Below are 14660 nucleotides of genomic sequence, written 5' to 3' on the forward strand. Positions count from 1 at the left end.
CAAGATACAGGTTACTTATCGTTTCACTCCATTATGTCAGTGTGAATAAAGAAACATGTCAGCTTCAAAAATCTATTTTGTGTTGTCAGTCTTTGGTTTTTAGTGCCGTTTCCTATAAAATGCACGTGGAGGTACGTTGGCGAGTTCTACGTTATAAGGATGAGGTATTTCACGTTTTGCTGTGCGACAGTTAGTTTTGGTAGCCTCCCACCAGGTCCCTATACAGGTGGACACGGAAAGTAGAAAACCAATCTTTTCGTTTCATTTCGCAGAGCCCCTGCACAAAGAGCCAACATATTGGGTATACCGTGACGTTTAAAAATGGCACAGCGGTGAAAGCAGTCTTTGGCGTTTTGAACCAACTGCTCATATTGACCGAAATATCCCGGGACAAAATCTTCTGCAAGAAAGGGATGGTTTTGCTTACGGGGAGCTTTTCATTTGAGTGCAAAGCGAGATAAATGTTTCCTGGTTGTCGATGCAATTACTCCGGAATCACATTATAAACCTTACGGTTTTCTTTCTAACTGCACGAATAGTTTACTTACTTAGTGCGTTTCTACGTTATTCTATTATGGATGTCGTCCAGGCAATATCTGTTGTCCTCTGAGGGCGAGATGGCCCAGGTGGTTAAAACGCGAATCCATTAACCGGAAGGTCCATGGTTCGAACCCGACCTCTAACTCTCGACTTCCCATGTATGGGCTTGGGCAACCTGCGTGCGTCCAGCCCACCTGCAACCTTCGGTGTGCAGTGTGTCCAGCCCACCTGCAACCTTCGGTGTGCAAGGCAGTTAGGCAATTAGAGGGTGCTATAGCTGAACGCGAATCCGCTTATCACGTTAATCCCCAGTTTTCATTGACTAATGTATGTTCATTAGGTGGAAAACTTATACACAGATTTCTGACGGAGAAAAAAATATGTATGTTGGGCTGTTTTTAGAACTAGATAGGCAAACAGCTTATATAAATACTCTGGAGTCTTTGTTTTATAAAGATAAACAAGGACATGAAAATGCCCATAATAAGTAAAACATGCGCGAAAACTGAAGCGAGTCTACTTCAGTTTATCAACACACACTGCTTAAAAATCTGCTATCACCATCATGATGCGCATCTATCCTGGTTCGGTTGGTGACCTTCTGAATATATGGTGCAGTGTAGTTGTATTTGGCATCGTACCACATACACGTGTTCACCAGCAAACTGTGAAGGACATATTGGTGCCAATCGCGTTGTATATAAACGTATGCACTAAATTAAAATTTGACTTTTGGTTGCAAGCAAATAAGGGCCTGTCAGTTTCACCAAAGCAACCGCTAAGTTGTGAGTTACGTGTGGAATGATAAACAAGAGTGAACCAGTTTGGCACATACGACGTTTAATCTATTCTTGTGAAACATAAATGTATTCTACTTTTTTTCTGAACACAACAGCTTACAACCGATACCGCCGAGATTGCAGATAAAAAGTTTTGTAGACGGTAAATTGTCAACTGACATCTTGAAACTCCTCCGACATATCAGTAATGATTAGCCTGACTTATTGCTTTACTTTTCACTGTGGTGTAGTCGGATTTCAGCTCCACAATTTTTCGATGCTGAGTGTCGTTCAACAGATTCTCTTCCACACCCTAACCACTTGTATGGCTACTTTGTGGAGTGCATCAACAATTACAACGATTAAATCTTCGCCACAGATAAACGATACGGCGGGTAACAACGTTCCCCGCTGTGGGGGTGGAAAGCTTTTGAATTTCAGGTTTGGTGGTAAAGTAGCAATTAGGTGTTCCAGATGCGTTCGCCTGTTGTTGATCTGGTGGATGATGACTTGTTCACCGAGAAGTTAAATTGCGAAGATTTTGTCGCCAGAAGAATTAGTATTATCACATGGCAGTTGATGGTGTGGTCACTGAAGTCGTGTCTTCGTTTGCTGACCAAATATTTGTAAATTAACTATCAGACTAGTCGAATAGGCAAAAAGCTACACGATCATTCACCAATAATATTTAGGTGTGACAAACTGGAGTAGCATGAAAGTGGTAGATTACACAAACATGGGGCATGTATTGTACGACAAACTATCATGATACATGTTCTCCTGGATCTAGCTCAACCAGCAAATAATAATTTCGGGCCTCTTCTACATTACGCATACTCCTGGCTTAACACATAAATATGGGTCTGACTGGTGGTCTCGTGAATTGCACTTTCCGTTAACCGTGCAAAGTACGGGATATTCGCCCTCCATCCGGATCAATTTCACTGCTCATCAACCGGGTGTGTCCTCGAGTGACCGCAAAGTTTCACCATGTTGGTCGTTTAGCTTAATTGCCAGATGCTTGCTTTCCTAGATCCCTAATTGGGCGACGGGTTAAATACTCTAGAATAGTATTTATTCGCTGTGTGACCTGTAATCATTCAGATAAAGAACGAATTTATTACTGTTTTTTATCTTTATAGATTTGATTGGAGAACTTTCATGGTCACCACAAGACTGTGGAAATCTCCCAAACAGCATTAAACCTACGTGTTAGCACCATGGGTATTGTTATGATCAACATTATGGGAGAGGGAACCACCAATGTAAAATGCCATAAAGTCGGAGTACGCATTTTTAACTAAAAGAAATGTTGATCTTTACACTCCAGTTTTTAAAACGACGAACTGACTAGTCCACCTGAACTACGCAAGATACACTCACTCTGTGCATACTTAAGTCAACAACACAATAGCACGGCGAGGCCAAACTCGGTGAAATCTTTACGAAATTGTGTACTAAGGGTGCTTAATTTCCCCAGGAGCAACATTTTTTTGTTTGAATCTGAAAAACGAAGCGTAATGGAATGTTTGGTGTTTGGTTGGAAAGTCCGTATGCATTTCAGCCACGACAAAACTTACGGTATTGCATCAAAAACTGTCAATTCATTCAGGACACATTCTGGGTTTTGCACCAATATAGGGGAACTTCCTCACGAAGATTACATGTAAGGATGCCCAAAAGGGATTTTGAAAACAGCTATGCTTATACAGATAGTAAAGCCTTCGGCCGGTTGACTATAGTAAACAATCTGTAGGAAGTTTCCACACCGATAAGCAAAATGAACGATTGGTTTGTGGTAGATCCAGTACGTTAAACAAAAGCCTCTCACCCTCCACCCCTGGCGCGGTCAGCCGACTTTCACTGGTATACGTTATTATCAAAGCGAAAAATCGGAGAGTGTTGCAAACGGAGTCTCTTGAGCTGGTCAAAAACAACTAAGTAGACGACAACTGAGCGCCAGCTGTGAATTGTGAGTATATCCTAGTTGTGGATAGCTTAATTTGTTCAATGCTACGCATACAAACGAAGAAGAACAAATTTACTCGCATCATGATGCAGAGTGACAGTTCTGACAAATTCGTTTTATCGTTGATCTCTGCTTCGTGTGTTAAAACCCTAATTCGCATTTGAGCTCAATGTGTTTCTGCAAAGTGATAGTACCACAATTTTTCAAATTAACTTTTGCCCATTAATCCTTAACTGCGAGATTAAAAACAAAGACGTTTTACTTACCGACCTACTAGCATCGTTATTGGACAATGCAAGGGTGTCACGCATGCGTATCTCAAGGCTTGCACTGTCTTTTTAGTAAAGGTCCAACTTCGACTGACACGTTTTGTCGACATCTTTTTGTAACCTACTTTTGAAACACAAGCAAAAGTAACTACTGCCACATCATGTTTCGGTCGGAAAGCACCTTTTGTTTTTTTTCTGGTGATGGTGAATTTTCGGCTATATTTGAGCGCCTAATGCTGTCTATGCAGTAGAAGGGTTTGCCGGTGAGTTTGTTCATATTTTCTAAAAATATAAGATATTACTCGTAAGCAGTATGACTTTTCCGAACTAACGCATGTTCATGCCAGTGAAGGCATTATCGTGTCACCAACAGGGTGCACAAGTACAAACGCTCTAAAATGCACTAAACAGTCCTCTTGTTGATATGTGTTTATTTGCTGAGATTCTAAAATAAAGACGGCATCCATTTTATCTTGAAGTAAGCTGAAAATATTCTTCACGAAATGTGCACCTTGTGACCATTTCGAAACCTCCCGCATAGTTCAATTAGTAAACTTGTTTTTTTGTGATGGCAGGGCGAGAGAAGTAGGCCCACTGACGGTGACAGATTCTGTCCATCAGCATTCCGGCAGGAATTTATCAATAGCTGAATAAACCGGGGCTACCAAAAACGAACCTTCATATCACTGATACAAAGCATATATAAGGATTACATTGTATTCACTCACATCCCAATACGCAATATCTATCCAGTCGGAAAATTGATGTATTTGTTCCCGAGTTACTTCACAGTTTTAGAACAGGATTACGCATACTGAAAAAGTTTCCAGGATAGTGCATAATATTAGGTCCAAAATGTGACGTTATTCGAATGAACAGACAAGCGATGATCATGTGGAATGAAGTCAGGCTGAATAAAATAAAATTAAAAATTAAAAAATTAAAAAATTAAAAATAAAATTAAAAATTAGCTCACGAATAAATCCGAAGTTGCTATCTTTTCCTGAATGATTTAGGCAAACTGAGTAATTGCATCAGCTTATCGTGTTAGCTACCCGAGTTTATGTGTTAAACAACTATTCCGTTTCTGTTGATCCGCATTGGTGTGCACAGCTGTCAAATCAACAACTGTTACCGATGTTGCCGGTGTTGTAAACAAACCCACCGGTAAAACAGATGAAAAAATGAATGTTCATGCTGAGAGTAGCATCACCCACTACCGATCGATTTTGGATTTTTTTTAAAATATTCTCCACTAGGGAGTCGTTTAAACTCCGGAGTAACCGCTAGAAGTTGCTTTTTGTTGTGGTCTCGTTTGTGAAGTTGGATACCTTACTGTCTTGAAGTGTTAGGATAGATCTTTCCAAAGTAGAGATAATTTCTTTGGTTTTGAGTCCTTATGTGTTTAGGAAACAAACTTACTGATATTTTGCAAGAGTATACGGTTAGTGTGTTTCTGGGTAAATATGGAATCACAAAGCTGTATATTAAGTCACAAGAGTTCAAGCCCAATTAGTTTCCAATTCTGAAACCTGAAAAAATGTACTGCTGCATTCGTGTATAAGCGGACTCATTATAGTGGGAAATTTTCGATCCTAAGTGAGAGTCAGAAGTGTGATTTATTAAAAAGATCATAGTCACTGTCTAAATGGATATGAAGGGAAGATTTATAATGGTCGATTAAATGCAGTAAAACGTTGAAAAATCCTACAGAAGTCTAAAACCAACCCGTTCCTCACCAGAACCAAAATTTTAAGACCGTCAAAAGCACAGATCTGAGTACAACTCCGGTCAGGCTTCCTTACATTCAACTCGCTGTGATGGTGATAGAGTTGACTGACACCATTTCTTTTCAGAAAATCAGCTTAATATATTGCTATACTTAAACAAGAGGTGAGAAGTGATACGAAGAGTGGGTTCAAAAGATACGAATCTGGTCTTCGCCATCGGTTTTGCGTATGAAACCTTCAAAATGCCGTGTCACTGGTTTACCCTGAAGATTACTCCTCTTTACATTCTGTTGAGTCCCGAAATTACAGATCGTCAGGTGGAGTAGTTCAGAAGGAATCATTGGTTTTATCATCGACACAACATTCTTAGAGAGAGAGAGAAAAAATGGGAGGTTTTACGTCATAGCTAACACAATACATGTTTGTGACGCCCTGGTCATCACTAAGCTTCCATCATTACTAGTGCATCGTTTCAGTTAAATTTAACATAACCTCAACCTAATCTCCAACGGAGAAGCTGGTATCTTTTCTCGTAAATGGACACACTAATTACACAACGGATGCGCCTGCTGTGTCATTTGCATGAAATCTACGTGGCCGAAACACTATTTAATAGGTTTTAGTCATCTAGCCTCCCTTTCAAAATAGGCAAGAACCAACTGCCATTGAAGGACGCGTCTAATTTCATCACTGCAAGGGACAAGCATCGGAGAAACAGATCCCGTTTGTATGTATCTTGCTTAACCGCTGCCTTGCACTAACCGCAGAATAAATTACACCGCAATTAAGGTTAGCAGTTAAATGGGAAATTTACGGTGAGCGTAGTCACAGATATTCAAGGGCTGGAAGAAGTCCAGTCCAGTTGGGTTCGGAATATCACAACGAACAAAGCCTGGGAGCCTCACGGGAACTAGAGCAAACTCAGTCGACAACTTGCAAAGATGTTGTGGTTGTCCGTCAAGCCAGTGAATTTGGTCCAACACTTCACTTCACCTTGTAATCAGGATTCAAATGCACTGGAGCCACTGCGTCTCACCGTGTTTAGCTTTAAAAAGCGCAGTGCTTGCATATACCAATGGTTCGAGGAACAAAATTCATAAATATGACAAAAGTATAATCTGAATATAGGCATTTCAAAGAATACTGTGCTATGCCACATAGCGACTGACATAAGCAGTCGAGGATAAAAACAATAAAACTAGGCGCGATTACAAATGAACGACATCGGTAATCGAGTGGATCAAACTTACGTCCTGTAAAGTAGCAGTGGAACAAAATAGGAACCACAGATCATTACTTTGATATCACATTATCAGAAAGCAGAAAGTTTCGTCAAAGCAGTACTAACTAGCGTTGAGTCCCAATCGAGCCTGGTCTTTCAATTAAAACACATAAAATGAGCAAAATACCGGATGAACATGTGAGGAATCGGAAACGTGCAAATTATTTTTCAAAAAGCCCCTCCGTTTCCGACAAAAAAGGTTGTTATATATGCATGGAACAGATGATCCTACAAGTGCTAAACAGCCTTAAAAATGCAAACGCATCCACCGGTGGGACAAGTCCCTTAAAGATAGCTCGAAATACTGCTGGGAATTTCCTTTTACGTATAGATGTCTGAGCCCAACCTCGCCCAACCAGGTGATCAGGACGTACTTTTACATAATTTGTGCCTTTTGGCATCTGCTACGAATGAGCACGTAACACACTTTAGGTTGGCCATTATTTATTGTTAGTATTGTCGACGTTTGGAATCAAACTAGTCCAACTATGGCGTAATTGGACTTACATCTGTTGAACAGTGTGATTTCGCCAGCAGATGTTTTACACTTATTTTTTCACTTTCCGCTGGTGCATTTTAATCAACTCAAAAAGAGCTGACATATGCAACAAGTCGTCTAAGTACTTTTCACCAACATGATGAGAAAGTATCATGCTTATAGAGTTGTTTCAGCATTAGCAGTTGCTTTGGCATTATATATATTTATATGTTATATATATGTAAATATCACTGACGTAAATACTGGATTTGAAGCACACCATTTTGAATTGAGATTCCTTCCTTAACACTATATTTTGTGCTGCTCTGATACGGAAAATCCTGAAGTCTTGAATCTTTGAAATACCCGTGAATAAAACGAATGCTGACACGTTTATGAGTGAAATACAAAAGCTGACCCGATATGAGCACAACGAATAGTCTGAAATGCATTCCAGATTCATTCCATATGTTTGTCGATGTTCAGGTTTGCACGGCAGAAACAATCCACCCGGCTAAGTACGACAAGCAATCTAAAGATATTGACGAGATTAGGGCAGAGTTGTTCCGCCATTGGTGTAGAATGTCATTTTATTTTCGCGGTATTGGATTTTAGTCTCATCTCATCAGCTGGAACGTGTAATACAGCCTCCACAAGCTGAGTTAAAATGTTCCCATCCAAAACATCCATGTTGGACTAACTGTAAACCATATGACTCCAACCGACAAAGATGTAAGTCTTCCGTGTATATCAGGCCTGGAATTTGATTTCCTAAACGAAGTGGACTAAGATACTTGAAGTTCTTCGGGGAAGTTTCCATTTGTCAACCAAAACGCACTTTAGAAGTGGACGCGGTGGCACCCACCAAACGTTTAGCAAGTCAATATGAGTAATGAATCTTCACGATCATCACCTATTAACTCAGAAGCTCTGGACTCTAGGTTGATATAATATTCTCTGTGTACCCAGTATTGTTTCACATGTTACGTGAAAAATGAGGAGGACCATCTATGGTTTATCCAGGCACAAAAAGATGAATTGTCAGCCGATAAGGTTATTTACCGTCAAAACTGGTTTTACTTGTTGACTTTCTGAGATGGACGTATAATCACCGACAAAACATCGTTTTTTCCCTGTCAGTTGTTCCTGTCATATGAGCCTATAAATATAGGTTCTACACTGGTTCTAAACACTGTTCGACAGTTTCTTTCTAGTTTAATAGTCGTAATATGTACACTTAAGCTTGTCAAACCTATCAGAAGAAACAATTTAACCATTCGTCTACCACTCAGGAGATGTGCCCTCCAAAAAGGCATCTGGGAAGCCCATCGGTTTAAAACTCCATGTACAAAAAAGGGAGATCTAAAGTTCACTTACTCTGATAGAACGGTTTATAATCAAATCCAAGTACTCGTAAAGGATCTATGTTGGCAAATTTTGTGCTTTTGAATCGAAGTAAATCTGTCTAGTGTTAACTGAATTATAAAGCCTTTAAGACCATGAACAAGAGCGCGCCTTTATGGTTATCTCAATCTTTCTTAATACCCTGTATTGCTTACAATAGAAGATGCCCACCAGGAGGACGACAGACCTCATTTGACTGTTTACGTAAAGAAATTTGTTGGTGAGCTTTTTGTTTGCTCAACTCTTTTTGAAACGGAGAGTTGGATTGGTTGCGAACAAGCCAGCGTATGTGGGACCCAAACCAGATTGTGAAAGATGATTGATATAGATACTGTGAAGTTGTGCACCTCCGAGGATATAGTTATGATGGCCTTCACTGGTTCGGATAACGGCCTAATAAAAATTACCGCTCATATTGACATGTTAAAATGATCTTCAGATCATCCTACGTATCATTATCCTCATGAATCTACAGATTAACATAGCTACGTTATGTTATGTTATGTTCCGGATTGGCAACTTCCTATGAACAAGGATTTGCACTCAAGCTAAAATATAGCAATGATCCCCACCCAGGAATGTCACTTCTAACGTGTGGTCGGTATACAGAAGTACAACAAGCAACTACTTCTAAATATCCCCAAATATGGTTCACGAGAACTCTGTCGAACAAGTTACCTAGTGCTGCTTTGTGACCATTACAAAACGCAGAACAGATATTAATTTGTATTCGGAGATAATACTCCATCGGTTAGTCTCCTCAAACCGGCCTTACCATTTTTGACAGCATTTATGTTTTGCTTTTTGATCACTGGGTTTGATCTGTGATTGTGTGGTTCTCTCGCCCGAGATGTTTCAAAACACTGCTGTTGTAGCATTATCGACCAAACAAAATAAGCCGTGCGAAACTCCCAGAACGAATGATCTACTTCCATCTACATGTGGATTGCAAGGAGGTAAAAAAACAAACTAAGACCCGCTGAAAAGAAGGGGATGAAGGTCACATGTTACAGCATTCGAACTACTTACAGGGCAAACATGTAGTTGAACGAACCTTGTGACAGTCATTATCACGTTCCGCTCATCAAAGGTGCCCAACGCAAAAAGCACAGATGAGTTATATTTAGTTTTAAGGTTTTGGTGTGCAAAAAACGTACCTTCGCAAGTAGCTGCACACAAGCGGAACTGCTTCCGACAAGGAATGTGCTGGTTGTGTAAGAAGTCAAACGTATTATCAGACAAATGTCAATGAAATGGAGTACAAATTCGATCAATGTCGACGGACGCTCGGCGTCTGTGGGAAACACTCATGTACAATTTTGTGAAGTCTTGGAGAATCGCAAAAAATATGCGAAGGCGGAACGCCTTGAAGAAAAGACGCCAGTTTGCAGCCAATGAACTACAACACATAGGCTGAAGGAGGAGGCCTCTTGGATTGCTGTATTTGCGACCAAAACTGACCTTCGAACCCCCTGATCTGTTTTTTTTTACACCCATGATTTCTCCCTGCTGAACTCGTCCACCACTAATTAGCCCATAAGTGAACTGAACTATTTGAAATTTCTCACTTGGTTTCTCCCTATTGTTTTGTTACAGGATTAGGCGTTGATCTGTCAGAGTGCTAGGTATACTGCACCAAAACTCGTACGCCACCATTCTGGAACTCAGACGCGGACTGAACAAAGCAGGCAACTGGCTGCCAATAATATGTGATCTGAACTCTTTCTTCAAAAAATCTGTTCAAGTCATTATAACCGTTTGTAAAAGCAAAAGCTTGACTGAATTTGAGTAAGCAAAATTCATGCTGGTAATTATTTCACTGAAGTATTTCTGCAGCAAAATGTATGAACATAGAAGATCCTCTGGTTAAATAGATATTGTCTAGTTTGGCATTAAAATAGAGGCAGCCACTCTCAGAAAAAACAACGTCGCGTAAAATTATGCGTTTGTGTATATAGAAGGTTCGTTGGAATTCAAAACTAGTCTCCTGGCCACAAGCGTTTAGTTCACTAGGTAATAACGGTTCTTTAGTAAACATCATGCTTATATGCACAACTTTTCACTTTATGCCCCCAAAACTCCCAGGTTTGTGCGACAGTCAGTCCGAAACCCGCTCTATAGCATGCTAGGTTAAATCGGTTTGTGAAACCAGGAATGTAGCTATTCAAATATATATGAATGCCGTAGGAATAGCTCCTGCGTTGAGGCTACCCACTTTAATTCGCTGTAACTAGATTCTTCCAGATGGCGACTATCAGTCGTTGCTTTTACTTGGTACATCCAACGTAATCGGCTCTGAATCAGATCTTACAATATCCCGTTTGTCCTAGTTAGCTTGAAGACTAATCTATTTTGGATCCAATCTAGCTGCATAATTAGAATTATCTTCCGCAGGGATTTCGAATAAACATGTTTAGGCACTCCACTATGCCGCTGCTATACTGTCCGATTTTTGTCACTCTGCTGTAGTGTAGAAAGTACAATGGCTCGGAGAATTGGAACTGAACGTCCACTTGCAAGTCATGATAGCGCTAGCAGTGGGCACATAGATGCTAAACGGAGTTCTCGCCATGTGAATCCAAGAAATTACTTCGACATTGGTTGTCAAGTTTTTAAACAGGGGGCTTCTGGGGTAGCGAAACATTTCACAACATTCAATGCCGAAATGCGTGATGCTTATTTTTGAAAAACCTAGAAAAGTTCCGTAAAATTACGTGTTTTGGAGCACTTATTTTAGGCGGAAACATAATGACCTTGGAGAAAATGCTGTGGATATACACAGCATTATGGCTTCTGTATAAGACTCCACAAAATTTAGCATATGAAACTTTCGTTCAATTTTTCTTTGACGCTGAAGCGCTTCGCGCGAGCAAGATTCCATTTCGACGCCACCGAACTGGCACACCATACTGATTGTCACGAAACCCCCGTGCACAATTTGTGGTAAAATGCAGATTACTTAGGCGGAGCCATAACTTTGCACCGTTCTATCTTGCGTAAATTTCACACTTGGCAAAGGTGGATGTACGGGCACTTCCTAGATCCAACGTACGTGAGTGGATGGATTTAGTAGAGATTCTAGCCTATTTGCGGGGCCAAATCTTTGAGGAATGACAGCCAACGACTCCATTTTTACAGAGCAAGATGCCCCCTAAAAAAGTAGAAACAGAGGTTACAACACATGCTTCCCTTTCTGACTTTTTTGCACGGCTATGAGTTGTAACATTAACGCTAATCATCCTCAGTCCGCCGTGGCTTTCAAAATTTCCTTCAGATATAATTTCTCCTGGACAGCAGAGTCTATGCATTTGAGTTGATTTCTTACTAGGCAGATGCATATAGTGCAGAAAAAATATTTTACATGGGTTTACTTTTATCCCCTTTAAACAATGACACTATTTTGGTATCAGTCGGTATCTGTGGAAAAAATTGATGTGCCCAGAGCTTGCAAACAAATAAAAAGCTGTTTGAACAGGCTATCAATTATACTCCTTCTCTCACAGATTTATGTTTAGCAAATCTTATCCTCGTAATTGATTTAGAATTGCCTATCTTCGAGTGGTTTGGACATAACGGTGTCTAAATGTGAACAACATGAGTGGGTAATAGGTCACTAATGATCAGTAAATCAACACGTTGACATTTTCAGTCAATTCTGAGACCCTGGATTCATTGCACGTATTAGACTTTCGGTTTACACATTTCTCTTAGTACTCCCAATACACCATTCTAACATTACCTTATGGTCCGAAATTTAGCCTCTTTTTAGCACGTGTTTCGTTCTTCATTCAGCCGAATGGACTAAACAGGTTTACTCACTGAATGGAGGACATTTTTCAGATTTGAGGAATCTGACGGTTATTGGAATGGTTTGATGGGAGCAATATTATTCTCACTGGCCAAGAAATGTGTGATGTTCTCGTTTTTGAATCTACTAGTACTAAATGCTGCCGTATTGCCAGTTTTGTTAAACCCAGCTTTCATTACTTCTCACGCGCATTGTCCCATTAAATGGAACAAAAAGTGCTCAAGAGCCCATGGAACTTCTGCAACAGATGCTTGGCATTTAGCCTGGTTGAAAACAACTTTGTCCCATGGCTAGGAGGTTTATTCACGGCTAACTGGACTTTTGAATGCATGACGGCATGATTTTGTTCCGCTCAGCGCTCCACAAAGCCTTCACTATATGCGCTCTTTCAAGATTCCGCTATGGGAAAAGCATATAATCCCGAAGCGTACAACCGACATCTCAGATGCACCCAGTTGCAAGTGGCACTTCTCCAATCATGATCAGGAGTATGGAGAGGCCTGTTACATAGTCCATAAACTGTTATTAGGAACCATCCGTTTACATTCAGATCTTCAGATCTGAACGGGCCGATAGCTCATGTGCGCTGAGATCGCCCGTGGTAAGTAAGCCCGTTTAACAAAAGGACGGGGTGACTATGACAACAGCCGGTAAACATTTTACCGCTGAATTCCAGGGTTAAATAGGACGGGAACACATACAGAAGTGGTGAAAAGCTCTTGTGAGTTGACACGTTATAAGTATTATCCTTGCATTGATGCCGTTCGGTTCATCCAAAATTCTTCCAATCTTATCATCGGAGAATCACTTTGAACCCGAATGAAACAAATCCCGTCGACTAACTTGTAAAGATCCATGCCAGCAAAATGTATTTTCAGCTTGCCATAATCTTCCGTAATAAGTTACCAAAGTTTTCCGACCGTGGGTCTTTTGTGTTTTTTTGCATCACTTTATAAATGATTCCAAAGTTGCACTTTTGGAATCGAAATTGGTTAGAATTTCAGCTGTTTAAAGAACTCAACAGTCCAAGCTGTAATCTGACGATTATTTTTTCTTTCACTTAAGACCAACCCATAGAAGCCAAATGGGTCACGTTTTTACCCATTTGTTATTATGGAGTTGATTTCATCTAAGTACGTATAGATTGCAGCAAAAGTGGCACGCTCCCAAGACCAGTGAACACAGCCAGTATCCTTTGTCAATTCTGAAATTTGGCTTTTATGCGTATCCAATAACGCGGCTCCGACCGACTGTCAAGTAAATGAAGTCTGCAAAGCTGAGGGCCGACATTTGGGAGCCTATTTTCTTCCGGAGGACAGTGCCGCAAATTTTGAGGCGCTAGTCACAGAAGGAACTCTTTTCTACCCATATATCTCTGTTGTGGCAAGCAGTATTTTACAGACGGACCTCCTCTTATCGGAGCTTGCGGTCGCATATGGGATTCGCGGGTGTTTGTCCAGTTATTTTCATTTAGATTTACTTCCATGTTAAACCTTTAGCTGTAGCCACTGTAACCCATACAAGATAAGCCGACGTGTAGCCCGACCGTCAAAACAAGGTGGAGGTTTTGTTCGATGTATATGCATATATATGTACCGTTTCTAAGTTTTGGTATACCTAGAATTGATGATAGGGTTGCGGATGAGTAAAAAAACACGGTATGTCGTTAACCTGGTTAGTAAATTTCATGAATGTACCAGGATATTTGTAGCTCGGGTGCGCTCTTTGGTCGTTGATCTGGTTGATCGGGCTTCAGTATTTCAAATTTCTTGTGGGTTTCTTCGGTTGGTGGTTCGTTGCTCAAGATTTAACATGCGAAAAACTCTGAAGGAGAACACATGGAGAAAAAGCCACGAGTCTTTATGCTACCGTAAATTCTAAGATCTTGGATAAACTCCTGCTTGCTTCAGCTAGCCGTAACTAACACCGCAACATTTATGCAAAACGTCAGATTGTGGTGGTAGGATTCCACATGCAATCAAAAGCCCTGTGGCCGCCTTCATTTGCTACTAGAAAATCAGGAAATTTTACTTTAGTGATCGTATTAAGTTTTGGCCTAGAACTCCAAATAGCACAGAAGAAACCAATGTTCTCAAAAGCCTACAGCAATCAGCCATAATACGCGTGGACTCCTCGAGGTTTTTCTCGCTAAGCCTATTGGTAACATCATGAAAGCATACATCAGCTGAAGTTAAGTTATTCAAAGGAAGCTCAGCAGTTTATCTGAGTTCACTCGCGGAAGAACTGCCTCATATTTGGCTATCAGGGAGTGTCGGTGCTATTCACATCGATTAATGAACGCACACGGAAATTTGTGATCTATTGCTTAAGGGATAAAATGAAACCTTGAGGCAATATTTCAGTGACACGTTTGCTGCCATCGGCAGAGTTAATACGAGTG

The 14660-nt window shown here is 40.5% G+C and overlaps 2 protein-coding genes across 2 annotated transcripts in view; one reads left to right on the forward strand and one right to left on the reverse strand.

The window, feature by feature from the left end:
- The window catches only part of T265_00737 (hypothetical protein), a gene marked incomplete at both ends in the record, with an annotated part of 150759 nt that overhangs the window by 87009 nt on the left and 49090 nt on the right, over positions 1 to 14660 (reverse strand). Inside the window, one exon of the mRNA XM_009164586.1 lies at positions 11504 to 11602. Coding sequence (XP_009162850.1) covers positions 11504 to 11602 — 99 coding nt within the window. The remainder of the gene's footprint in view (positions 1 to 11503; positions 11603 to 14660) is intronic.
- T265_00735 (hypothetical protein) overlaps positions 1 to 14660 on the forward strand; it is a gene marked incomplete at both ends in the record, with an annotated part of 51672 nt that overhangs the window by 10704 nt on the left and 26308 nt on the right. The gene's annotated exons all lie outside the window — the stretch shown is intronic.

This window comes from Opisthorchis viverrini, assembly GCF_000715545.1.
Source record: "Opisthorchis viverrini unplaced genomic scaffold opera_v5_7, whole genome shotgun sequence".
Classification (NCBI taxonomy): Eukaryota; Metazoa; Platyhelminthes; class Trematoda; order Opisthorchiida; family Opisthorchiidae; genus Opisthorchis; species Opisthorchis viverrini.